The sequence below is a fragment of the Gymnodraco acuticeps genome, unplaced genomic scaffold (genome assembly GCF_902827175.1).
Source record: "Gymnodraco acuticeps unplaced genomic scaffold, fGymAcu1.1, whole genome shotgun sequence".
NCBI classification, from domain to species: domain Eukaryota; kingdom Metazoa; phylum Chordata; class Actinopteri; order Perciformes; family Bathydraconidae; genus Gymnodraco; species Gymnodraco acuticeps.
In genome coordinates this window covers 97583-123144 of record NW_022990776.1, presented here as the reverse complement: position 1 = coordinate 123144, position 25562 = coordinate 97583, and the positions used below count along the sequence as shown (strand labels likewise).

At 40.7% G+C, this 25562-nt stretch overlaps 1 protein-coding gene across 1 annotated transcript in view; it reads right to left on the bottom strand.

Moving 5' to 3' along the window:
* The window catches only part of ankdd1a (ankyrin repeat and death domain containing 1A), a 29803-nt gene extending 5581 nt beyond the window's left edge, over window positions 1-24222 (bottom strand). Inside the window, exons 1-11 of the mRNA XM_034232693.1 lie at window positions 24008-24222; window positions 16649-16752; window positions 16043-16141; window positions 15175-15273; window positions 14992-15096; window positions 13954-14052; window positions 11414-11512; window positions 5925-6023; window positions 5717-5815; window positions 4132-4230; window positions 3197-3295 (exon numbers count right to left, since the gene is read on the bottom strand). Of these exons, the coding sequence (XP_034088584.1) occupies window positions 3197-3295; window positions 4132-4230; window positions 5717-5815; window positions 5925-6023; window positions 11414-11512; window positions 13954-14052; window positions 14992-15096; window positions 15175-15273; window positions 16043-16141; window positions 16649-16752; window positions 24008-24041 (1035 nt within the window). The 5' untranslated portion in view covers window positions 24042-24222. The remainder of the gene's footprint in view (window positions 1-3196; window positions 3296-4131; window positions 4231-5716; window positions 5816-5924; window positions 6024-11413; window positions 11513-13953; window positions 14053-14991; window positions 15097-15174; window positions 15274-16042; window positions 16142-16648; window positions 16753-24007) is intronic.
* Between the last annotated feature and the right edge of the window lie 1340 nt (window positions 24223-25562).

Genomic DNA, 25562 nt, shown 5'->3' with positions numbered 1-25562 from the left:
CGGGACAATCAGCTAATCCAGGACATGAAAGTTATCCATCCTGGAAGTTGGCCTGAAGAGGAGTTAGACGTACAGTATGGGGACGTAGAGGTGCTACGTTTGTGCGAAGTGCTGAAAGTGGACAGAAGAGAGACTGTTCAGGGCTTTCGCGAATACAAGGAAACCAGGGCATCCCGTACACCTGCTGCCATGGAGCCTCTACTGAAAGCAGTCCGAACCATCGCTGTCTCCACTAGTGAGTGTGAGCGGGCATTCAGCTGCATGAACGATATCCTTACTGCAAAAAGGAATGCTCTCTCTGTCAGCCGACTGTCCAGCCTGGTTTTCATTAAATGTAATGGACCATCACTAGGACAGTTCAATCCGGAACAGTATGTGAGGTCCTGGCTGGCAAAGGGAAGGAGAAGTGCTGATGAAAGAGCCTGTCCAGCTCCAGCCCCTGATACTGATGTCCCCAAGGCCTTCTGGAGCCTTTTCTAACAATGTGAAGTATATTGCAAAGCAGCTCACCCAGTGAGAAGACTTTTGGCATAATGTGCCGATTTGTACAGATCCTGGAGATAGAAGGACTTCAGACCAACCAGGGAGTTATCTGATCAGCTTGGTGTTCAATGTAACTCTTTACCATGGCTCAGACTTTGTTACTTGCAGTTACAGTTTCTCATTTTAGATTGTGCAAATTTTGCATTTGTTTTTACATGTTCTTTGTTCATGCTCTTTATCATTTTTCTGAGTTGGAAAGTTAGATTGCATCATAGTTTACTTTATACATATTTGTATTCTTCAGTGGTGAAGTATATTGCAAAGCAGCTCAGCCATGTGAGAAGACTTTTGGCACTTTTTCGTTTTTCGTTTTCTGAGTTGGAAAGTTAGATTGCATTCAAAATGTACAGAAATACTTAATTTTGTTAAAGCTTTTTATAAAAAATGCTTCTGACCAGAGCTTTGTTTCCTTGTCATTAATGTTGAACACCACCAGAGGGGCTCTCACCTGAAAGGTCTCTGCTTCATGTGTCTTCAGCAGAAGATCTAGACTTTGATTGCTATATTTTCAGTTAATATTGACCTTACTGAGCTTTAGCCATATCCGCTGCCTATCATAAAAAATGTTAAGTACAGTGAACCTTTCTAAAATATACAGTAGTAAAGAGACAAACCCACCAGCATTATAGTAGCCAAATTCTTGTTTGTGGGCTGTATATATATAATTGACTTGAAAAAGTTGCTGATTTTAGAGTACTGGCACCTTTTTCATTCCAATTCAAGCACTGGTATACAGTATACCATGGGCGTCACAGCCATTATATGAGGGTGGGACAAGTCCCCCCCACTTTTTCAAATGATTAGTTTAGACCCCTCCACTTTTACCATGTGGAAAGTCCGTGAATCGGTCTATCCACTCGCCGCACTCTGTAGAGCGCTGTGTCAGTGCTTCACTATCAAATCCATTCCACTTGCTTATTGAGAGAATGCCCAAATCAATGAAACTCCGTACCATGTTTTCACTGCTACTTTGTACCAAGGCAGATTCTCACATAGCGCGCATGTTCAAGGAGTGTTGTCATAGTTGGACAGCTCAGATCTGTTGTATGAAGCGATGCCGGTAGCAGAGGTAACTAAGGCACACACACCAAGTGTTCAGGAAATGGTTAATACAGCGAAAATCAAAGCTGACGATCTCTTGGTTTGAAATGTTTTCTCCCCCAGACAACATGGACATAAGAACATTTCAAAGAAGAGGAAAGTAAGTCATCAGCTGGTAGCAGTTAATCAGTTAACAGTGATGGCGGCGGCGCCGTCTCACTTCTGGAGATGAGTTTCGTCTTTATGTCATGATAGAGAGATACAAATACTGAATAGTTTAGATGAGAAAAGGCATCGAAATGCCAGGTTACTAGTATTTATCATGTAAACAGGGAACATGAATAACCCGATCTCTCTGTGCTCATGTAAACACCATGATGTAGACGCAGTCAGTGTGTTTTACTGGAGCCTCAGTTTGATAAGAGATTATTTTCTGAGTTCTTTAACTTAGGTACTCTCTCTCAAAAGGGTAATGTGCATTATGTTTTAATTATACTTATCATTCAGAAGCTTTTTGTGTGTGTTTATGTTTTACTGAGTGCTTATAGGCAATTTCCATCCCAGTATTCAGTTAACTATTTATTTTCTGTGCACATTACATAGACTAGCTAATATTCTACCTACTGCTTCGGACTTGGAGTCTTCAAAATGTCCAATGTCACAGACTAGGACTTACTTTAGAGTCAGTTGTATTTACATTCAGCATGACTTGTTATGATTCAATGTGAAAGAGTATACTGCTCAATCAATAATGATCACTTCACCACCTTTCTTGACATCTAGGCGCTTGAGAGTGAGTCAGAGGCAGAACACAGGGACAGTGGAGAGAGGTCCATTGCTGAGGTGAGTGATGAAAGGGATATGACAGTTTAGAGTAAATTGTGATGTGGACTCTCATCCCAGAATGTTAAGGAAATCAGTGGGGATATTGAACAGGAAACATTTCAGTCAAGGGGCATCATGTGACCAATATAGACAGAAGAGCAACATTTATTTGAACATTTAAGTCAATGATACCATTTCTAGGTGAACTTAACATCGGTATGGAGTCAGATCAGTCTCAATATTAATAAATGCTCACAGAAGGATTCACAAATGTATTTTGCGATTTATATATGAATTACTCTCCACAACAATATCTCTCAATGCACTCACAAATATTTATTGTTGTATATAAATGTACAAAAAAATGGGCATTTAAACTGCTTTTTATTCATTCAAAGACGGCTCTCAATTAATAATCAAATATGTTTCCTTTCTTTACTACTGGATGAAATTACAAAATTTACCCATCATTTTCCTCATGCTAGTATAGCCACATAAAAGTATCAAACCACCATCTACTATTTTTTTTTTTTTTGGGGGAGACCCCCACACCCCCCCTTAAAAATGTCCCCCTCACATTCAGGATGCTTCCTACGCCCATGCAGTATACAGGTTAGTATGATCTACAAGTCAAAGTAATAATACAAAAGAGAAATTACCCACAGAACAAAGGTTAACCAGTTCTATTCTTATTTTCATATAAAAACAGTTATGATTTGATGACATGGAAAGCAATTCTGCTGGAGTACAGCACTGACTGGGGGGGGAGTATTGTGCTATGAGGTACCTTGTCAGTCAGATTGAGGTCAACTCCAGAGATGAGCATCATTTCAGCCAGGTCCTGCCAGCCGTGCTCTGCTGCGATGTGCAGCGCAGTCTGCTGTCTCTGAGGAGCACACCACAGATATCAGAGAGTGCTGCACTGTAGCCTCCATGTCGCTCTGCGAACTAGCTCCATATCTTTGTGAATGTGCACTCATGGATCTCACACATGTACGGAAAAGGGGTTGTTGTTGAGGTACTTATCCACAGTCACTGTATTGCCTACAGTGAATGGTAGCTGGCACACCCTGACAGCTGGGTAAAGCAGTGCAAATAAAGCGTACACTTATATGATATTGATTTTTAATTAGGTGTTAAAATACATGTTGCTGCCCCCCCGTGTACAGCAGTACAGAGCTTAGCTTCCATGCACTAACTCCTGTGTGTTTCTCCAAACCAAGGGCGTGCCAATATCCATCTACTGTAGCTGAAACACTGACTATGGATCAGTGTGAAGATCCTATTTACTTTTATTTTACCTGTTTTATTTGGAAAACATTTCTATGAGTAATATGTCTGTTTTTATCACCTGTGTTTTAACGGCTGTTCGATTGTCCGTGTTGGACCTATTCGTTTCACCTGTTCCCCATCCGCCCTGCGATCACCTGACCTCCTGTAAACCTGCACTTTATGCCCTCATTAGTTTCAGCTTTTATTAAAATCCTGGTTTTCTGTGAGTCTTGTCCGGATCCTTGTATGTCATGTAATAGGAAGTTCTGTTCGTCTTGACCTGCCTGGATCCCCAACACTTTGGGTATTTTCTGTTTAACTTCCTGTCTCCAGCGTTTGTTCACCCTGCTCCACTTCCCATGAAATCTGTTAACTTCATACAACCCCCTTCATAATATCCAGACCCTCCCTTTTAACATGCACAGGTCAGAGTCAGCAGTGTGTACCCACACGGTCAGCGAGGTCCAGGTCACAGTCAGCGCCTATGAGCAGCCGCAGAACCTCTGCATGGTGGTGGAACACAGCGAGGTGCAGAGCTGTGTTGTGTTGCTGTTCCAAACACAGAGAAAGATCCTTTAAATGGATATGCATCCACAGTTTGATCCTGATAATAAACATGTCAACACAGAGGACCCACCATGGCCTGCAACCAAGTTTTTGGTGTCAGAATAGGTGATTTTATGTCAAGTACTCTTGCCAATATACATATTTCCCTATTTAGTAATTCTTTTTTAGACATGTGGGAACCTTAGAAGCAAAAAATCTATTTTGTCTTTTGATATTATCGACTCAAATTCTCCATCTCACTCTAGAACTGTTTTGCGTTTCTAAAGTCAACAATACACAGGCTGAACAGAATAAGAATACCTTGAATATCTGGAATATCCTTTTAGCCAAATCATTTTTATTTAATAATTTTAAATATCTAAAAGAGTACACTTGTGAATAAAGCATTGCCATTATCATTTTTTAATGATAGGGTTAGATGTTGTTTTAGCAAATGAGGCGATCTTACGGTAAGTGGTGCAGTTTGTATGTGTAGCTTTATGTTCATCCATCTAGTGTCCCCCAGTGGAATCTGAGGGGGAGAGATGTTTATATAAAGGGGGGGGGGGGTAGCAGAATGCAATGCTCTCTGCCACAGTGTGATGGTGATACGGCCACTGGGGGTAATAACCCTGCTGGTGATGCTAACTAGTGGTTGCTGCATGTTCTCCCCCCCACTGAACAGAGAAGCACGTCACAGGGCACAGTCATACAGACAGACATGTGAGTGCTTGTGTGTATGTAATATATATGTAATATCACTCTAACATGTATATAGAGGATATATGACACTACTACTTTTCATCCAAGCATTTGTAAAGCTTTACAAAGTACGTAAAGGTTAGAAAATGTGATTTTGTCACATTTATTGACGTCTCAGAAACATGGCCGCTTCGGCACTTCACCTTCTGTATATCAATGCTCGTTGCCATTTATATGACAGCATTTGTATATTATATTATTGTACACTCACATGTTACATTAATGCACACATCCTATGAACTCATCTTGTAAATGTGTCAACACAGCTCTTTTACAATCTGCACAGCACTCTACTTTACATCCCAATACTGCACATAAAGGAGTTTATTTTATTTTTCACATTATACAATATGTTTTTTTGTTTATTTAAAATATGTGTAAATATTTATAATATGTTTTAGTTGTCCTATTCCTTGGTCCTTTTCTTACAATTTGTGTTACATGTGTTTAAACGTACTTGGCAATAAACCTGTTTCTGATACTAGAAATGATGACATCAAATACATAGGGTTCATTTCATGACATAAGAAAAAGTCAATTCAAGAGAAAATAAGAATTTTCTAAATAATTCAATAAAAAAAAAATGTACAAAGACATAAAATAAATGCAAAATAAAAGAGACATAAAATACATATAATTATAAGAACAGAACTCAGATAAAGCAGAGTAGGATAGAAAATCTACATCTACTCCATCATACAATCTAATAAATGTGTTGCATCCTTACACTGTCCACAGCGTCTCTGTGGGTCCCTGCCTCCAGCAGCAGACTGGCTTCTCTGTCAGAGCCATGCTGAGCCGCGTAATGAAGGGCAGTCATGTTCTTCTGCAGGCAGGAAAAGGAAGATAGTTTTAGACTGTGGAAAGATTTTAAAAAGTCACAATATGATGTGTTTATTGCAAATGATATATGCCATTGAGTGGACAGAGCGTACATTAGTCAGAGCGTTAGCCTCGCAGCCGGCCTCCAGCAGCAGCCGGACACACTCACAGTGAGCTCCGTCAGAGGCCAGGTGCAGCGCTGTGAGGCCTTCCTGGAACAGAGAGGGAGCGTGTCAGTGCACAGCGCTCCACACTGACTGCAGCTGTTGTGAAGTCAGTCAATTGTTTAATTATGTTATTGAATGTCAACAAATCATGACAACCACTTATGGAAGGCTACCAGAGATAAGTGACAACTTGAAAGAGCCTTTTATGTGCAAGCAGTGAGCCAAACACAAGGTCAGTTTGCCATTCCAGTGATATGATCAGAGAAAAATAAAATATGAAGCAGGATCAAGTGAGAACACAGCTGACAATGTGGACTAACAACACTGGAAAAACTGAAACATTGACCTTTATTATTATGTCAACAGATTTCACATAAATGTATTAGGTTAGGTGAATGCAATAATATTAAGTTTAAATAAAAGATTCAACTTAATAGTATTGCTTTTAACTAACCTAATATAGTTTTGTGAAATTCGTTGACATAATACTTTTAAATAAAGTCAATGTTTCAGTGTTTTCAGTGAAAGCAAACTGTCAGCAGGTTAATGGAAAACTACAGGCAGTATTTTCATGAAACTACGTGAAAGGGTGTAGCAAAGGAAAAGGGAGTCATGACATTTTGGAGCCTTTTCAAAACACGGGGCATACACAGTAATTATGTTATGAGTCAATATGTTGTTAAAATTGTAAGATAGGGAATTTGTGTTGCATTCATGTGGTGTCAAATGTCCCCGATTGGAAGTATTCACATTGGGAAGGAACAACAATTTCGAAAAGCAGAAATCGACGTGTTGTATAACGTTCTGAGCAAAATGATAAAAAAAACTCTCAACATTACAAGACTCACAAACACAGCAAAGTCCAAAGAAGATTTCAAAATCAGGAAATTGGACTGTCCAAGGAGCATGTAAAAGCAGCATCAGCCTAAGTAGAGGTCTGACAGGTACCATTCAAATTGTTATGCATTTTAATATTTTTGCAGCAGATCACTATAAGGTTTTAGTCAAATTGATATAATTATCTTACTTAGCATGAAGCCTCAATACAAAACAGTCATACCAATCCTCCTCCTGTGTGTTTACCAAAGACAGCATTTTGTATTGAGTATAGCTGGGAGTTTATTCTTTATATCAGATGTTTGTTGTCTTAATCTTCTATGAATCTGTAAAGATATTGACACAAATGATGTCAATTATCTCCAATTTGTTGAAATTCTTTACTAAAGTCAAGTAGTCTCTGACCAGGAGGTATTTGGAGAAATATTTCATTAATGTTATACCGTATTAAGGTGTACCGGTATGTGTTTTTATTTATAATGTGTTATTTTTTGTGTATTGGTGGTGAGCGTGCACTGGAGTTTGGGCGGAGTAAGTGGTTACCTGCTCAGTGTAGGCGGGACGAAAACTTTCTGTTGACTGCAACTTTCTGTTGACTGCAAGTTTCTACAACAATTTTCTACTGTAAAGTCCTTAACCATCAATTGAATTCGTCATCATATTCAAGGTTATTGGTATTTGGATGTACTGTATTTTTGCTTGTTTTTTTCCTGCAATAAAAGTTCAAACAAAACGGCACGAGTGAAGCGGTTGTTTGAGCGTGTCAAAGTGTTTCTCTTCCTGTATGGACTGCCATATATTGCTGCAATATTATATGTTTTTAAAAGTTGTTTTAAAAGAGTCTAAACTAGAGTAACCTTTGTGTACCCAGTAGGGATGTTAAGATTCACCGATTCACATCGGTGCACCGGCATAAAGGTTCAAGATGCGAGTGCACCGGTTGAAAGAGTGCACATCGGCTACAGTTTGGGTTGAACTCGTGATGCAGCGATTGTAGCGTCTTTGCATCGGTAAACAAACGATTCATTCATATAATATCCTCTCATCCTGTCGGCACTCAGCAGAGACGACCTTTGATCTTTGCTTCGCACTACGGAGGCCGAGAGTCTCAGTTATCAACACACATGGAGTCGAGGAAAAAGAGAAACACTACGGAGGCCGAGAGTCTCAGTTATCAACACACACGGAGTCGAGGAAAAAGAGAAACACTACGGAGGCCGAGAGTCTCAGTTATCAACACACACGGAGTCGAGGAAAAAGAGAAACACTACGGAGGCCGAGAGTCTCAGTTATCAACACACATGGAGTCGAGGAGAAAGAGAAACACTACGGAGGCCGAGAGTCTCAGTTATCAACACACATGGAGTCGAGGAGAAAGAGAAACACTACGGAGGCCGAGAGTCTCAGTTATCAACACACATGGAGTCGAGGAAAAAGAGAAACACTACGGAGGCCGAGAGTCTCAGTTATCAACACACATGGAGTGGAGGAAAAAGAGAAACACTACGGAGGCCGAGAGTCTCAGTTATCAACACACATGGAGTCGAGGAGAAAGAGAAACACTACGGAGGCCGAGAGTCTCAGTTATCAACACACATGGAAGTCGAGGAGAAAGAGAAACACTACGGAGGCCGAGAGTCTCAGTTATCAACACACATGGAGTCGAGGAGAAAGAGAAACACTACGGAGGCCGAGAGTCTCAGTTATCAACACACATGGAAGTCGAGGAGAAAGAGAAATACTACGGAGGCCGAGAGTCTCAGTTATCAACACACATGGAGTCGAGGAGAAAGAGAAACACAGCGCACTGAAAATACCTACACATCAAACGTTTGGCAACACTTTGGATTTTTCAAGAAACACGGTCAACTTGAAAAATCGCTCGCAAATTGTAAACGATGCAGAGCCGCTTTAAAGTACACAAGTAGTACGAGGAACTTAGCGACGCATATAAAGAGGCGACATGGGGTCTGCGTCTGAAAAGAGAAACCTGAAAGTTAGACGTGAGTTAAATCACTCAGTGAGGTGTTCTGTCAGAGAGAGTGGTGTTTAGTTTACAGCAGCCTGTGACGGCCAATAATAGTTTCAATGGCTTCCTTACTGTAAGCAGTTATGAAAGAGCTGTTTGTGAAAGGTTATTTTTTTATTGTTCATATAGAAACCAGTGCTTTCTGCTCACTGGTGAGTTAGCCTATGAATGAGTGTTAAGCACATCAGGCTGGCAGCTGTATGGGTATTGCACTATGGTCAGGGCCGCCTTAATGCATGGGCTGACCTGGGCTGAAGCCCAGGGGCCTACGGAGATCGGGGGCCTATCATGAGCCAATTAAAAAAAAAATTCAAATATATCTTTTTTTTATTTCGGGTGTTTTTTAAAATTAATTTTAAATAAACAAAGTCTTGGCTTTCAGAATATGAAACTTTTATTTCCAAAATCACACGATAAATACATTTGTGAAGCTTGTAAAGGGAAGAAGACAGCTCTCCCTCGCCACTCTGCTGTTCCACAGCGCCGCTTTCCCTCCCTCCGCTGAAATTATGAATGTAAGGCGTATAGTAATCATAGATAACACGGCAGGGTCCGTTACAGTTTGTTTTCATCTGATTTCAAATAAACAAAGTCTTGGCTTTCAGAATATTAAACTTGTTTCGGCAAATTCAGATGATAAATACAGCTTTGAAGCTTCGGCATAATTACAAGCGGAGAACGGAGTAACTTGACGTCACAGCAGGCATAACAACAGCCGGTGTTTCTCGTGAGTGTTTTCCCCGGGAAACAAACACAATACACACAAATGCAAAATACACAAACACACACACGTATACACACACACTTGTGAGCTTCCCCCAGACCAGTAATCCAAACGAAAATATCTTCCCTCCATACTATTTTGATCATTTGCTCCGCTAATCAATCAGATCGATGGATTCCAGAGATTTTTCTCAAAAATGATGACTCCGTAACAGTCAGTGGGCACCACTTAACAGCCAATCAGAATGAGAATATGTTTCACATGTGACTTATTCAAATTGCGAGTGATTGAGTGACAGATGAAGGTTGTTTAGGAGAAAATGTCGGAGAAGAAAAAGTTTGAGTGGCGCTCGGAAAAGGAAATTGTTGAGGGAAAAGGAGTTTCGAGACAAGCAGCTATTACAAAACATGCCGAAGCTTACAAGTTATTTTAAACCTGTAGGCCAGGATGAAGAGGAAGGACATATTAGTTCTGTACCGAGCGGCAGCGGGGCCGGCCGCGGGGTCTCGGAGCCAAGTAGGCCGTCTGGTTCTGATAGCGATGGAGTAGCGGGAGAGGAAAAACAGACAGGAGGGACATTATCTGTTGGAGGAGATGGGAGGACGACGAGGACTTGCTACGTGGAGGGGAGCCAACGGCAACCGGACAAATACATGAGGGAGGCCCGATACGTCACTCATCTGGAGGAGAGGACCAGGCGCGCGTAGAGCAGAGTGGAGAAGTGCGATCACAGAGCCTGCCGAGGCTATAAATGACTTTGATTTGTTGTTTAAATAGGGGGCCTACAAAACCTATCAACCCCAGGGCCTGATGGCAGGTTAAGGCGGGCTTGACTATGGTAGTTGTTATTTGCACATTGTTAATCCTGGGCAATGCATCCTTCAATTGTTTAACTGTGAGGTGTTATACAATTGTACTGTACTCTGGAGAGTTGTATAAGGTCAAAAAGAAACAGCATGATGGGATGCGCAGTACTAGTAGAGAGAACCAAATATGTAAAGCACTTTTTGTTAATTTATGATTTGCTGCATATAAGGAATAAAACTAAAATCCTCTGTCGTACCATATTGAAGTATCATTATTTTTGCATCGTGTTGAATCGCATCGTATCGCATAATGTTGAATCAAATCGTATCGAACTGTATCGCAACAGGGGTGAATCGTATCGCATCGCATCGCCTGGTGTTTCAAATGTATCATTAATGTATCGTATCGTTGGCAACGTATCGAGATGCGCATCGCATCGGCCTCAGTGATGGAGATGCACAACCCTAGTGCCCAGTAGTGCCTGGACCACAGATCATCAGCAGAGTACTAACAGCTGTGAGGTAAACCAGTGTAGTATTCCTGCATGATTCATGAAGTGAAACCCTTTGCAGCTCTTAAGTTTTCTATATTTATATCAAAAGACAGTTTATTCAGTCTATTCATATAAATTATTATTACAATACTTTTGTACTGACTCAAGTAAGATTTTGTATGCAGGACTTTTACCTGTAACAGAGTATTTTTTATACTGTAGTATTTCTACTTTTACCAGAAAATATACAAAAAGTATTTGTTTTAAATGGAGAGGATGAGCAACATCCAACAAGAAAGAACAATTAGACAGTATGAAGATGTCAGTTAACCTGTTTCGCTGATGTTTGTGTTGACTTTTGATTGTATTTCATGTTACTGTAAGTAAGTAAGTATACAAATAAAATATCTGAGTACTTCTTCCACCTCTGCTGTTTACTAACAACACAAACTGACGATATTTTATAAACTCTGTCAAATTAAAAACTAAGGTTGAAAAAAAATCAGACGTCTCCCAATCACACAAGTGAGGCCCGCTCCACTCACTTTGTTCCTCTCGTCCACGTCCACCCCCATCTCCACCATCTTCTGCAGGATGTGTGTGTGCCCGCTCCGTGCTGCGAGGTGCATGGCAGTGTTCTCTTCCTGTAGTCCAGACATAACACATTACAGCAGAGAGCCATTCCACTTCCTCTTCACACACAGTGTAAACACCATCACATATCCAGAGGGCTGATTACTGCTTTGTAGTAGAAACCAAAAAAGTGAAGTGAACAGTTTCTATACACACCAACTCAGCCGTTTGTTCTTTTCTTTTAAGTTTCAGTCATGTTTGCATTCATACTACTACCGCAAAAGCTGGATTTTTTTAACAATAACTTACCAAATCATCATTTTTTCTGAAAAAAAGAAGAAAGACCTGCACCAGCTTCATCCACGCGTTGTTATCACTGGCTCAGTGTCATTTCATTTGACCAAATGTCTTTACATTTAATAGATTTTATTATTATCCACCTTTGTGTTTTATGTCCTTTTATTTAAAACATTCTTTGAGACTTCTTCTTCTGGTTCAAATTTCAATAAATGTAATTTGTATAATCACTCTTTTGTCTTTATTCTACATGAAAATGTTAGAGATTCCATTCAAATCTGTTGATTATTCATATCTTCCTCAGGCTAGGAATAGTATGTAGAGTTTTTAATGCTAAATGTATATCATTTTCTCCCAGGATATAGAATGAAACAACACAGTTTGTATCCATTGTGTATGAATGCTTCCGCTCTTCAGACCAACATAGTGAGATGTGAGTATGTTCCTAATTGTGTTGGTATACAGCCTAGGTCTGCTCTGTTTAATAAAACAAATCTGCCACTTTTATATTGTAGAATTTGTTCAATTAAAGCAGTCTTTAATTGTTTGTCCTAAACATAGCAATATATGCTTTTGAAAAAATAATAGTATACAGTGTGTATCACCTTTAGCTTGAAAATACATAGATTTCCTTTTTTTAATCTATACAATTAATAGACAGACACTTTATCAATCCCAAATTGGGAAATTATTTAACAGCAGCAGTGTGTTCAGGTATTAAAATATTTAAAGTTGGAATAAAGTGTAAACTACACATCACAAGTATAAAGCAGAGCAATCCATATAATGAGTCCGATATGTTCATGAAACTCCCCAGGAGACACCAACACTAACGTGGCCGAGTGGACTCCGGAGTTTGCTGCATGAGTGGCACTGTATGATCTGTGGTGTAGTGGGCTGTCACTCAAAACGGAGTAGCCAATGGGGACGCACCCCTGAAAGTTCCGCCCACCTGGGATGTTTGTGTCAAAATCTCAAACAAAAAAATGCAGCTGCAGCTGCAGCGAGAGCAAAAGTCTGATCATTGAGAAAGAAGAAACAAGAACTGCAAACAAAAACCTATGTTAAAACAAAGAAAAAATACTTATAGTTTACATGATTACACAAATGATTTGTTTGCAACTTATAGTTTTATTTTTGAAATTTAATTTATTTTGCTTGACTCAGTTTTTTTTCTTTTGAATTCATAGTTTTGCTTTATTCTGAGAAACTGTTCTCTGTTGTGATTGGTCAACTGCTTAGAGATGTCCCGTCCCTTAGCCTATCACGTACCATGTGCTAGCAATTAGAACGGTGAGTGTTACTATGTACCTGAAGTAAACAAAGGAGTCCTATGGAGGCTTTCAGGCCTTTGCAGACTATTTACATGCACAGAAAAAACGTAACACACTAGAGGAAAGGGAAACCCTGAAAAGCAGAATAGGGCCTTTTACATTTTATTTTGAAAGACACTTTTCATGATATCACAGTAAAAAGTAGCATGACTTCTTTTATAAATATTGGCTACATAAATTAGACATTAGATAAAAATGTCTCAGCTCCTCAGTGAAGACTGGCATTGGGATACTTAAAGCTGCTGGAGCAAACATGAAGCTGGCAGTATACACAGGATATGACGTCAGAACACATCCTGCTGTATGCGGTTTGTTTAAAGAAGCCTTTAAATCATGAATGATGGATGCACTCCAGCTCACTTTAGATTAGCTGAGGTGCGGTTTTGGAAACCCAACAAATAAATATTGGATCTCTTAACGATTGAACAGTGTTAGCCTTTGCTTAAGTACAATTAGACAAAAAATAAATTACCTTCTCCACTTTTCCATCAAATATGGACATGACCAAGATTGTTTTTGTGCATCTCTATTGCACTTACATTAACAGCAGTGTTTTCCCTGACATATACCGAGAGCCATTTAATTTACCGTTTGGTTGTGTGGACTCATTTTATTCATGTTTTATTTACTATTTTGGATACTTCAATATGTTTTTGAAATCCCAATTTCAATGTCTGTGCTGCTCTCTGTAAAGGGGACATTGCATTACTATGCTTTTATTTGATCATTATAACATTTGCATTAAATAGTTTAAAAATGACAATAATATATATAATAATATCGTAATTACTTATGGGACAATGAAATCGTAACAAAAGTAGTTATGGTGGCAGGCTTGGTATAATTACTGACTTGATGCGTGCGTGTGTGTGTTACTATACCTTGTCCTTCAGACCATGTGTGCAGCCCATTCCAATCAGAAACTCTACCACCTCAAATTGTCCATGTTCAGCTGCCAGGTGAAGCGCAGTCTTCCCTGACTGATGAGAGACAGACATTATAAACACATATAGTGTATACACACAGTGTTTAAAGGAGACCTATCATGCTATATTTGAATAATATATTGTAGGGCCATACCTATATAAGGTATATTTATACGTTTTCTTTTTCAAAATATCAAACAGATCATGCATTTTTGCCATGCCTCATTTCTCTCCATTTTCCTCTTCTCCACCCTGTCTTTGCATGCGCTGCAGCTGACCACGCCCCCCTGCAAAGGAGGGGGCCGAGTTACGAGCATCATGTTACCATGCTGTTACCATGCCACAGCAACCTCTCAATCCCCTGATTGGTGGAGAATTGGCCATATTGGCGGAGCTACTCGTCACTGACGTCACACTATTTTCAAATCTGGATCAGTCTGTATCAGCTCCGTTGCAGCCCCGTTTTTAGAGATTTGGGTATGGAGGAAAAGAGAGAGGGTTGTGTTTTATGACACTTGGTGAGTTCCCTGACACACCGGGGACACATATTCATGTATAAAAGACGTACAAAAGTGCATTTGGCATGATAGGTCCCTTTTAAATATAAGGGTTATGTTCCACTCACCTTCATTTGTTGCTGATATTCTGACAACAAACTATTAGTCATAGTAAATGGAAAGAAAGATGGGACGGAGACATTTAATATTTCCTGTTTCAGAAAATCAGAGAGCCTAGTCTGCTGATTGATTAGCTGGTTTGTTCTGTTGTGATTGGTCAACCGCTTGGAGACGTCCCGGCCCTTAGCGTATCACATGCAATGCGTTGGAGCGCTAGCTTATAGAAGCGCAAGTGTTATATAGTGATGGAGCACAGGGATTTAACCTTTACAAACCATTTACATGCACCAAAACATATAGAACACACTACAGGAGAGGGAACACCCCAAAGCAGAATAGGGCCTCTTTAAAATTGCGTCAGGTTAGGAGGAGTCACCTTGTCAACTCGGTCCAGCCGGATGTCCTCCAGGTCCTCCATGATGAACTCCAACACTTTGATGTGGCCTCGCTGGGCAGCACAGTGCAGCATACTGAGACCATCCTAACACACAGATATAGACGGATAGATATCACATCTCATAGTTCTGGTGTGGAGTTGATGAAATGAAGCAGCTCTCACTTTGTTCTCACTGTTGAGCTTTGCTCCACAGGACACCAGGATCTGCAGGACTTTAAGATGACCAAACCAGGAGGCCAGGAGCAGAGCGGTCATGCCAAACTATGGAAACACATTCAGAACTGTCAGCAGAGCTCTGATAGTACAGGTGTAGAAACTAGTATACTCTCTTCTGGTCATGGTCTGTCTCTGTCTTAATGTGTGGTGGATTTGTTGCCTTGTATTAGAAAGGTTTATTAATGAGTAAGTGCCCTGAACATGTCAAAAGTGGAGTTCCCACATTCTTATTTTGCATCCATTTGCACATGCTCATAACCCTTTACTATGTGGAAAAAGTATGTGAGTTTAAATAAAGTGTGAACATAATTTAGTTTTGTAGTTGTTTGCTGCTCTGTGTTTTTGGGTTCTACTGAGAAAACACAGCAACTGGCGTCTCACACTGTCCCATTTGCTACAGGATTGATGTGGCTGTTCCTAAATAACTCATTATTTCCATCTATTCAATTCCTTTGTGTGTAATAAGACATACATTTTTTGGGTGAAAATGGTAAAGAAGCAGCAAATCATGTATAAGCTCAAATAATCAATTAATTTCAATACATGTTGTATATAGTTTTGGCACTATTGTCATTGAAAATGTTCTGTTAGAATGACAAGGGAGTAAAGGCATTACAGAGAATCTTAAGATGATTAACATATGGTTTTGTATTTCTGTACACACACATCTTTTTCAATTTTTTCTTATGTAAAAACTTTTATTAACAAACTAAAACGGCAATCATTCTTCGGGGATATATTGTTATTTTTTATGCTAGGGAATGAATTCAGTGTAAATTGTCATTAGGATGTCATTACAGCCGTATTCACACACCGAGTCCCTCTCGTTCACTTCAGTGTCGTGTTCCAGAAGCATCCGCAGAGCCTGTTCGCTCCCCGCTCCGGCTGCCCAGTGCAGGGCCTTACGGTCAATCTGTCAATACAGAGATATATATATATACAGTATATCTATGGAGAAACATGGCAGAGAACTCCTGCATCCAACAAACAAACTAAAATACTGTTAAAAAATGCAATGAAATTCTACTTACCACCTTAGTAAGGTGGTAAGTAACCACTAAAATCACTAACTAGTGGTAGTTAGTGGTTTTGACTAACTACATTTAAAGTACTACTCTTTGGCACTACTTGTCATTCACCCGAATATTTGCATTTGACTTTATACTTTTACTACACTACATCTCAGATATAAAAATGATATACATATTTATTTTACAGCTCTTGTATATATAGTCTATATATAATATTCATTTATCAATAATTACAATCCAATAATATAGCCTAATAAATATTATTCTTAAGTGGGAGGTGCAGAATGAGAACTTCTAAGTACTTTTGCCTAACTACAGTATTTTATTTAAATGTTATTTTATAAGTAAGGCATGAAACCACATAAAGTGCTTTCCTTCAGCAGACTTACTTTGTTTTTGGCCTTGACGTTAACGCCCTTCTTGATGAGTTCCTGCATTTTCCCTGTGTTGTTCCTCCGTGCAGCATCATGGAACTCCTTCTCTGAACACAGCACTGTCAGCAATGAGAGATAAGGAAGGAGGGATATCAGGGGGTGCTTCAGGGCAGCGAAAAGCAACAACATAGGGTGATTTCTGATGCTTTAATACTATACCATATACTGTCAAGGAGCACTGGATCTGGATGATGTTCACAGACAGTACCCCCCTGCTGCATGCTGAACCATTGTGCTGTGTATATATATATATATATATATATATATATAGACACACTGTTGAATTTAACACTATAAATCCAGTGGATGACTTCCCAAAACCCTCCACGCAGTGTTCATACACACACACACACACATAAAACAATATTAGTCTATGACAAGCCAATGATCATTATTCTAAGATATAAAGACTATGGTTGTCCTCAACTAAACAAATTGTCGACTTACAGCCCAGTGATCGAATAACTGTGTTTACAGCTAAGCACACACGCCAACATTAATTAAGACTACAAGCTCACTTGGGGTTGAGGCTTTTTTACACGTTGCTTGACTGCCTGCCCACATATTTGATCTAAACATAGTGTATAACAACGTGTATTGGGGAAAATAATTATTTAAAGTTATTTAATTATTGTGACATTTATTGTACTTTTTGATGGATGAATAATGCTCAAAGTGAGGGCTGATACAACTGAGCGGGCAATGCCCCCTTTTGCCCCCTCGTGGCGCCGGTGTTCGAGATTAACTGTTTTTTTAAATCAACTGGTTTATAGGCAGATGTGTCGGGGGCGTGGCCTTCGACTGAAATACACATTTCGATCGCTTCTTCTGTCGTTTACATAAATCTTTTGGTATATTTGGCTCGGTAGGAAGACTTTGATGCACATTCAGTACCAGTGTGTGAGGTTGTGGTTATGATGGCGATATCCAGACGCGAACAGCGAGGACTACAAAAAGACAAACGAGGTGGCTGGAGATGTCTGTTCAAAACATTGCACGCTTGAATAAATCATTTAAACCAGCTATTGTTGCCAGACTTACTGAATATCGTTCTTAATGTGATACCAAGTCCATCTGAGCAGGGCCGTATCCAGGATTTCCTAAATACCGAGGTCCAAACATGCTAGGGGGGTTTGGGGGATACCCCCCGAGATTTTTGGGATTTTCATGATCTAGTTATGGTGCTTTTTAAGTCCTATGGGGGGTCACAAATTGGATAATATATCGATTTCAAACCATGTCAGTGGGCTGACAATGTCAGCATCAATTATTTTGAAAGTGTAATACATAATAAGAATCAGTTGATTGTTACTATTAATGATCTGGACATGCAGAAGAGGCTAAAATGATCACAAAACATTGTCAACATCAGTGGCGAGCCGTGACTTTTATACCTAGGCCCTCTGACCCCCACCCCTTCCCTCGAGTTATTACGTCACAGCGTATACTTCAGCGGAATATCAAAACAACGGCCCGGGGTGCAAAACGCATCAATGAAAGCGACCCTCTACCACACAAAACAACACCTGTAAATAACCCTATTTGTGTTCTTTGAAATTGAAAAGGATATTGCATTGTGTTTGTTACTTTCGTTGCAGTTGTATGTCTTAAGTGTAATTTGGCATGCTTTTATTTTGAAGGCGAGTTAACGCTGTTGACAGGAAGTTGTTGTTGCTATGGAAACAAGAAACGTTTCATAGCGGGCGGAACTTGTCATAAAGTCCGTGATAATAACACCCACCCATTTAGCGGGAAGATATGATTGGTCAATTGTACTGTCATTTGACATTACTCTCTCGTTCAGTTACTATAGCGGGGCCCTCTGTGAATTCATAGCTGGACCGCCTGGACGTCCAACAGCTCCTCTCTTCACAGTAACTTGCAGAGATGAGCTTCTTTCATTTAACTCTTCACATTCCAACATAAACTGAATAGGCAGATTCGAAAGAATTTATTTCTTTGGAAATGTTATTTTAATTACAATTAAATCAAGTTATTTTGGTAAAACTAATGAAAAATATAACTAAAAAAATATATTAAAAAATATATAATTTGTTTTAATGTTTTTAAATATTATTTTGTAGAATATCTTAGGCCCTCACAGAGGGCCCTGACGGCTCGCCACTGGTCAACATTCATTTTCCATGTCTCTCTCCTTTCCATAACCTACAGCCTCTCTTCCATCTTCTTGAGTCTCTCTGTCTTCTTCCTGTTCATTACTCTCTCTGTCCTCTACGCTTTCTATTTGTTCAATCTCTCCCTCGTTGTTCACTTTTTGCTCCTCCTCACTTGTCGCTCCTGCCAGTGAATTAAAAGCAATTCAGCAATTTAGTTCATTTCACTTGTTTGTTTGCATTCTTTTTTTATTTAAATCTGTTTTGTTTGATTCTCAAAAGAGAACAAAGATGTAAGCAAATTGTGTTTTATACAATTGTATGTTATTATGACATCATAACGGCAATAGATGTATGTTTTAAAATTATGCCTATTGTAAATGAAGACTATTGTTATAGATAAATAGATAGATATGGGGTTGTTAAGCCTACATTATTTTTGTGTGACTATACCTGCAGTTCCTCCCTGACTTCCATCACTTTCTCTCTCTCTATTTCTCTGCCTGTCCTGTCTCTCTCTCACCAAAGCTGAGCTTCGACTGACGTAGTCTTTTCATTATATCTGAGTCAGTGTAAAAATAAAACAACACAATGTTATATCTTCAATGTGTTACTCAAATTGAAATAAAAGAAAAGCATTACAACGTTTGTTAAAAGGTAATCCTTCTGACATTGGATGAATGTAATTAATTTTAGCTCTCTAGCTAGTTTATTCACGCAATTTAAACCAAAGTATAGCCTATATCTGCAATATAAGTTAGTGTGCATGTTGTCGGACGTCCACTGACTAACGTAGAGCGTTCACACAGGATCTGCTGCTCATATGATGTCCTGATGAACAGAAACACAAGTAGCCCGCTGGACTCAGATCTCTAGATACCTCATCACTCCTCCGCTGCTCCGGTACAAGTCCGGGCTGCGGTGATTTGTTGATACATGTCGTCTTCTTCTGTTTGCTTTAATCGAGGCTACGTAGTTATGCAGCGCCCCCATGGTCAGTAAATGGAAGTACTACAAAGAACCCCGTTTAGTGTAATTATTTCACAAGTTTTGTTATACACAGCTCGGAAAATATTACCGAGGTCCGGACCTCGTGACCTCAATGGTAGATACGGCCATGCATCTGAGACCTGTGTACACCTTCAGACAGCCTCCAAGTGAAGCGTGCGTTGTTTACTCACAGTTTGAAAGCAGCGTGGTAAACTGCGATCCGCCCGGGGTAAACTGCGATCCGCCCGGGGTAAACTGCGATCCGCCCGGGGTAAACTGCGATCCGCCCGGGGTAAACTGCGATCCGCCCGGGGTAAACTGCGATCCGCTCGGGGTAAACTGCGATCCGCTCGGGGTAAACTGCGATCCGCCCGGGGTAAACTGCGATCCGCCCGGGGTAAACTGCGATCCGCCCGGGGTAAACTGCGATCCGCCCGGGGTAAACTGCGATCCGCCCGGGGTAAACTGCGATCCGCCCGGGGGTAAACTGCGATCCGCCCGGGGTAAACTGCGATCCGCCCGGGGTAAACTGCGATCCGCCCGGGGTAAACTGCGATCCGCCCGGGGTAAACTGCGATCCGCCCGGGGTAAACTGCGATCCGCCCGGGGTAAACTGCGATCCGCCCGGGGTAAACTGCGATCCGCCGGGGTAAACTGCGATCCGCCCGGGGTAAAACTGCGATCCGCTCGGGGTAAACTGCGATCCGCCCGGGGTAAACTGCGATCCGCTCGGGGTAAACTGCGATCCGCTCGGGGGTAAACTGCGATCCCGCCCGGGGTAAACTGCGATCCGCCCGGGGTAAACTGCGATCCGCTCGGGGTAAACTGCGATCCGCCCGGGGTAAACTGCGATCCGCTCGGGGTAAACTGCGATCCGCTCGGGGTAAACTGCGATCCGCCCGGGGTAAACTGCGATCCGCTCGGGGTAAACTGCGATCCGCCCGGGGTAAACTGCGATCCGCCCGGGGTAAACTGCGATCCGCCCGGGGTAAACTGTGTTACGACCTCTGTGGCTATCTGCCAGCGATCATGTTTAATATGAACGTCTACACACACATGTATCCCTTATAAAAACGGTATTCTGCAGCACTCATCCAGATAAGATGTGACTGAGTCTTAACTCGTTTTGCAAAGATAGCAGCAGAAATGTCATTGCTGCATGTGCAGGGATATTTAGACTTTAAAATGCTGCTTGCCCTGCCGAAAAAACCAGCATAGACCAGCATGGTGTTTACCAGCATAGACCAGCATAGTTGACCAGCAAAACCAGCATATATGTTGTGTTTTGGTCACTTGTATGCTGGTCTATGCTGGTTACCAGCATACACTAGCATAGACCAGCATAGATCAGCATACCAACAATACAAACAAACACTGGGGAAACACCATTAGGAATTCTCTATTCAAACATAATATTCAGTGTCGACATGAAAATAACAAAAAAGTTCATGCTGCACTCAAACCCGAGTCCCAACAGCAAAAATCACTCGAGCCCTGCCATTATGAGTGTGCCGCGGATCAATACGACCAGGGACGTGCACAGACATTTCGAGGGGCTCTAAACTGGAAAAAGGGCCTCCCCCCCGATAAAAAAAGACCTTTTGAAAATTGTAACTTGTTTTTAATGTAAAAGAAACCAAACGATTATTACATCAACTAAATTGAACAGTAATTCACATCTCATAACAAAATAAGCTAAGGCGACTACTTGGATTCGGTAACTTGATTTTAAAAATGAAAACCGGGGACATTTTTTTGTTTTGCGGTCACACACACACACACACACACACACACACACACACACACACACACACACACACACACACACACACACACACACACACACACACACACACACCACACACACACACACACACACACACACACACACACACACACACACACACACACACACACACACACACACACACACACACACACACACACACACACACACACACACACACACACACACACACACACACACACACACACACACACACACACACACACACACACACACACACACACACACACACACACACACACACACACACACACACACACACACACACACACACACACACACACACACACACACACACACACACACACACACACACACACACACACACACACACACACACACACACACACACACACACACACACACACACACACACGTTATCTGACCAGCTTCAATCTTGTAGGCTTCTCACCTCGTTCCTTGTAGCCCTCGAAAGGGTTTTGGAGGTTGATGCCTCAGTGAACGGGAGTTGTTTGGTGGATGGATTAGATTTGTTCATCTTGGTGTTTTCTCTCTCGTGTGAGCTCCACACGTTCACTCTACGGTGTTGTTTACCTTCTGTGATGCGCGAGCTGATGACGTCGCGTCATCATCATCATCATCACGTCAAGACGAGTTAACTTTCCTCAACTTTGTGTGGAAAAATGCGGGGATTATGCGGCCTTTTGATAAATATGCGGCCTTTTAAAAATCGCCATTTTGCTGATTATGCGGTAAATTCTGCGATCGCAGAATCGCGTTTTTCTGGAGGGTCTATCTAATGTAGTTTGACCATTGTAACTGCTGTGCAGTCCAGACATACTGATAAAATAGGGCATCTAACTAATTACCTTAAATAAACTCACTAATTAATTAAACCAGTTCAATATGCATTATTCTTATCATTATTTATGAGCGCAGCCAGTAACGTAAGGTATCTAATTGCTTATTTATTTAGTATTCCATAACTTAGTAACAGAGATGGTCAAACTAATGTGGTAGAGACATGGCAGAAATCCTACAATGAAGCAGGACATTGAAGTGGTCTCCCGTGAGAGGGCGATCAAGAAAAGAGAGCGAGCGGCCCCGTTGAGGGAGTTTACAGATGAAAAACACAGAAAGACAGAAGCACAACAACAACAAGTAGGCTATATTTAGGTGTTTTTTTGTAAATAACCGACCGCATCAAGAGGAAGTAAAGTCCCCTGGTTGGTCCCTTATACCCTAACTGCCATGAGACAACTCAAAATCAAGTTTCCAAAATCCGACACTGAGGTGGTCTTAACGCACCGGCAGATGACAGCGCTGACAAAGTGTGTTTCCCGCAGCGAGACGCTACAATACTAATTGTGGGCTCATCATGTTGATTCGGTCACAACAGAAAAAAGAAAAACAAACTCTCGCTCTCTCCAGAGGGGCAGGTCAGCCAAAAAGGCCAAACGGGCCGTTGCCCGGGCAACATTAGCCCGTACCTGTGCACTTCCCTGAATACGACGTAGGCCTATTAGATCACCACAGCTGAATTTGCTACATTAACATTGTTAAAAAGTTCCATAAAAATGCAACCCGACCATCATTTATAATGTGAGCGAATGTATGTAGCCTAAACTTTAAGCCATATCATATACATATATTATAGTAGGCATTTGCTTAGTAATAGTGACTGAGGTCTGTATCAAGCCTCATTAAGACCCACCGAGATCAGATATCCTAGTTTATCATCCTGCAACCCTGCTGAAAAACCAGCATAGACCAGCATATGTTGTGTTTTGGTCACTTATTGGTCTATGCTGGTGAACAGCATACCAGCATACATAAGTGACCAAAACACAACATATGCTGGTTCTTCTGGTATATGCTCTTTTTTCAGCAGGGTCCCACAGTCACCTCGTTTGTCTTTTTATAGTCCTCGGCTCGCTGTACGCGTCCGGATATCGCCATCGTAACCACAACCTCACGTACTGAATGTGCATCAAAGTGTTCCTATCGAGCCAAATATATCAAAAATATGTATGTAAACGAGAGAAGAAGCGATCGAAATGTGTATTTCGTACGCCCTACATCTGCCTGCTGTAAACCAGTTAATTAAAAAAAACATTTAATCTCGCACACCGGGCCCGCTGTAGGCTAATACACTAGTATTACAGGAAGAACATATCATGAGATTGTTGAGATATTAAGTTAGACAACGGGACTGTAGGCTATGAAGGTAACAGAACATGTGGTTAAAATGTGTCATACAGTTTTATCGGCTACAAAGTTAAATTTAGCGTCCACCGTAATGTTTAACTAAATAATGTATGGTGTAAAACACAGTGTAGTAAGCTCTCTGCCTGCTCTGCTCCACACCGACATCCTGCTGCCGACAGATGACAGCTCGCTCCCGCCTCAGAACCCCGCTGCTCCTTCATGTGTCATACTCACAGATATCATCCTCCGACACCAGGTCGTCCTCCATCTTTGAGCTGTTTTAAAGACACCTCCTATGACTCTGGGCTATCACCCCTCCTCTCATTGTACAGCTGTAGTATCTTTACCAGCAGAGAGGAGGCTGGACCCAGTAGAGGTTTCTCAATACTCTAATTTCCCCTCCTCTCTCCTCAGTTCCCCTCCTCAGTCCTCCGCTCGCATGTCCTGTGGGCGGGACTAAGTCTCGAGGATAGGAGTCTGGGAGGGGAAATTAGAGTATTGAGTATTCAGTTACTTCTGTCAAGCAACACTCGGTAAAACTGTGAAAATATGACTTCCGGCCAAAACATTCAAAATAAAACGAGTAACTTCTGTCAAGCCAAATAGAGAAGAGTTAAACGACAAATAATTGTTTTAATGTTTTAACCATAGACTGTATGGTTTTAACATCCGAGTATGGAAGTGGATTTCACATATGTAATTATGTATTACCGATATTATTACCATAAGCAGTGTTTTATCATTGTACAGAAATTCCTTTGACATTCTGTTTTCAGCTGATCCTATTCTACGTATTTTACATGTATTTAGTTGACTTCTTACGCATTTACCTGCATTGTTGCAAACAATGTTAACTAATACAGTACTATTTCAAAACGTTTTTTATTAAACTGAATAGCATTACATTGGAAACCTTTAGCAGGGTTTTTTCCAAAGGAAAATATATTTTTTACATTTCTTTAATACATATTTATTATGCTTTCTAGAGCTACAACTGAATTAAAAAGCACACAACATAAACAGATAATTTCCCTTTTTTATTTGGGCCAAAGCAACTTTTATCAAAGAGTACAAAATGATATCTAATGTTAGAAAACATCCTCGCAAATTTGCGTGGAACATCACAGAGTACATTCCACTCATACAATCACATCTGAATGTCAAATTAAACTGTAAAAGGGTTAGTATGAGCCAAAAGTGCTGCTTCAAGCTCTTTGTTCTGTGCTATGTACAATATCAGTATAAAAACAAACTGGAATCCTTCTATGTTGAGTATCAGTTGTTCCTTTTGCTTCAATCCCATGATAAGTCTGAAAAGTGGACTTTCAGAAAACTCCTGAGCATCTCATTCCTCTTGAGGAATACATCTTTCCTCATCAACAATACAGCATGCTTTATGGAGTATAACGTATGTACAATATATATTCCATCATCAAAACTGCCAACAAAAATATCTGAAGAAAGGAGTGAAAGCCTCTTGATTCCACAAAGAATACACTGTAATTGATTATGGCGGTTCTAGACCAATTTGACTGGGGGGGGCCAGGCTGGGGCCAGTTATTTTCTGAGGGGGGCACAATTAGGGATGCATACCGGTATCCGGTATTACCGAAATACCGGTTACTGGTGGCTACGGTATGCCGTACCGAAATCAGATCCGGTTTCGATACTTAAAAAAAAGAAATCGTTTTTCTTCATATTTTATGTATTTTTCATTGTTTGTTCAATACTAGAAAGGTAAAAGTCCCACAAATGAACTGTGATGGGATTTGTTTTCTCTCAAACTTTT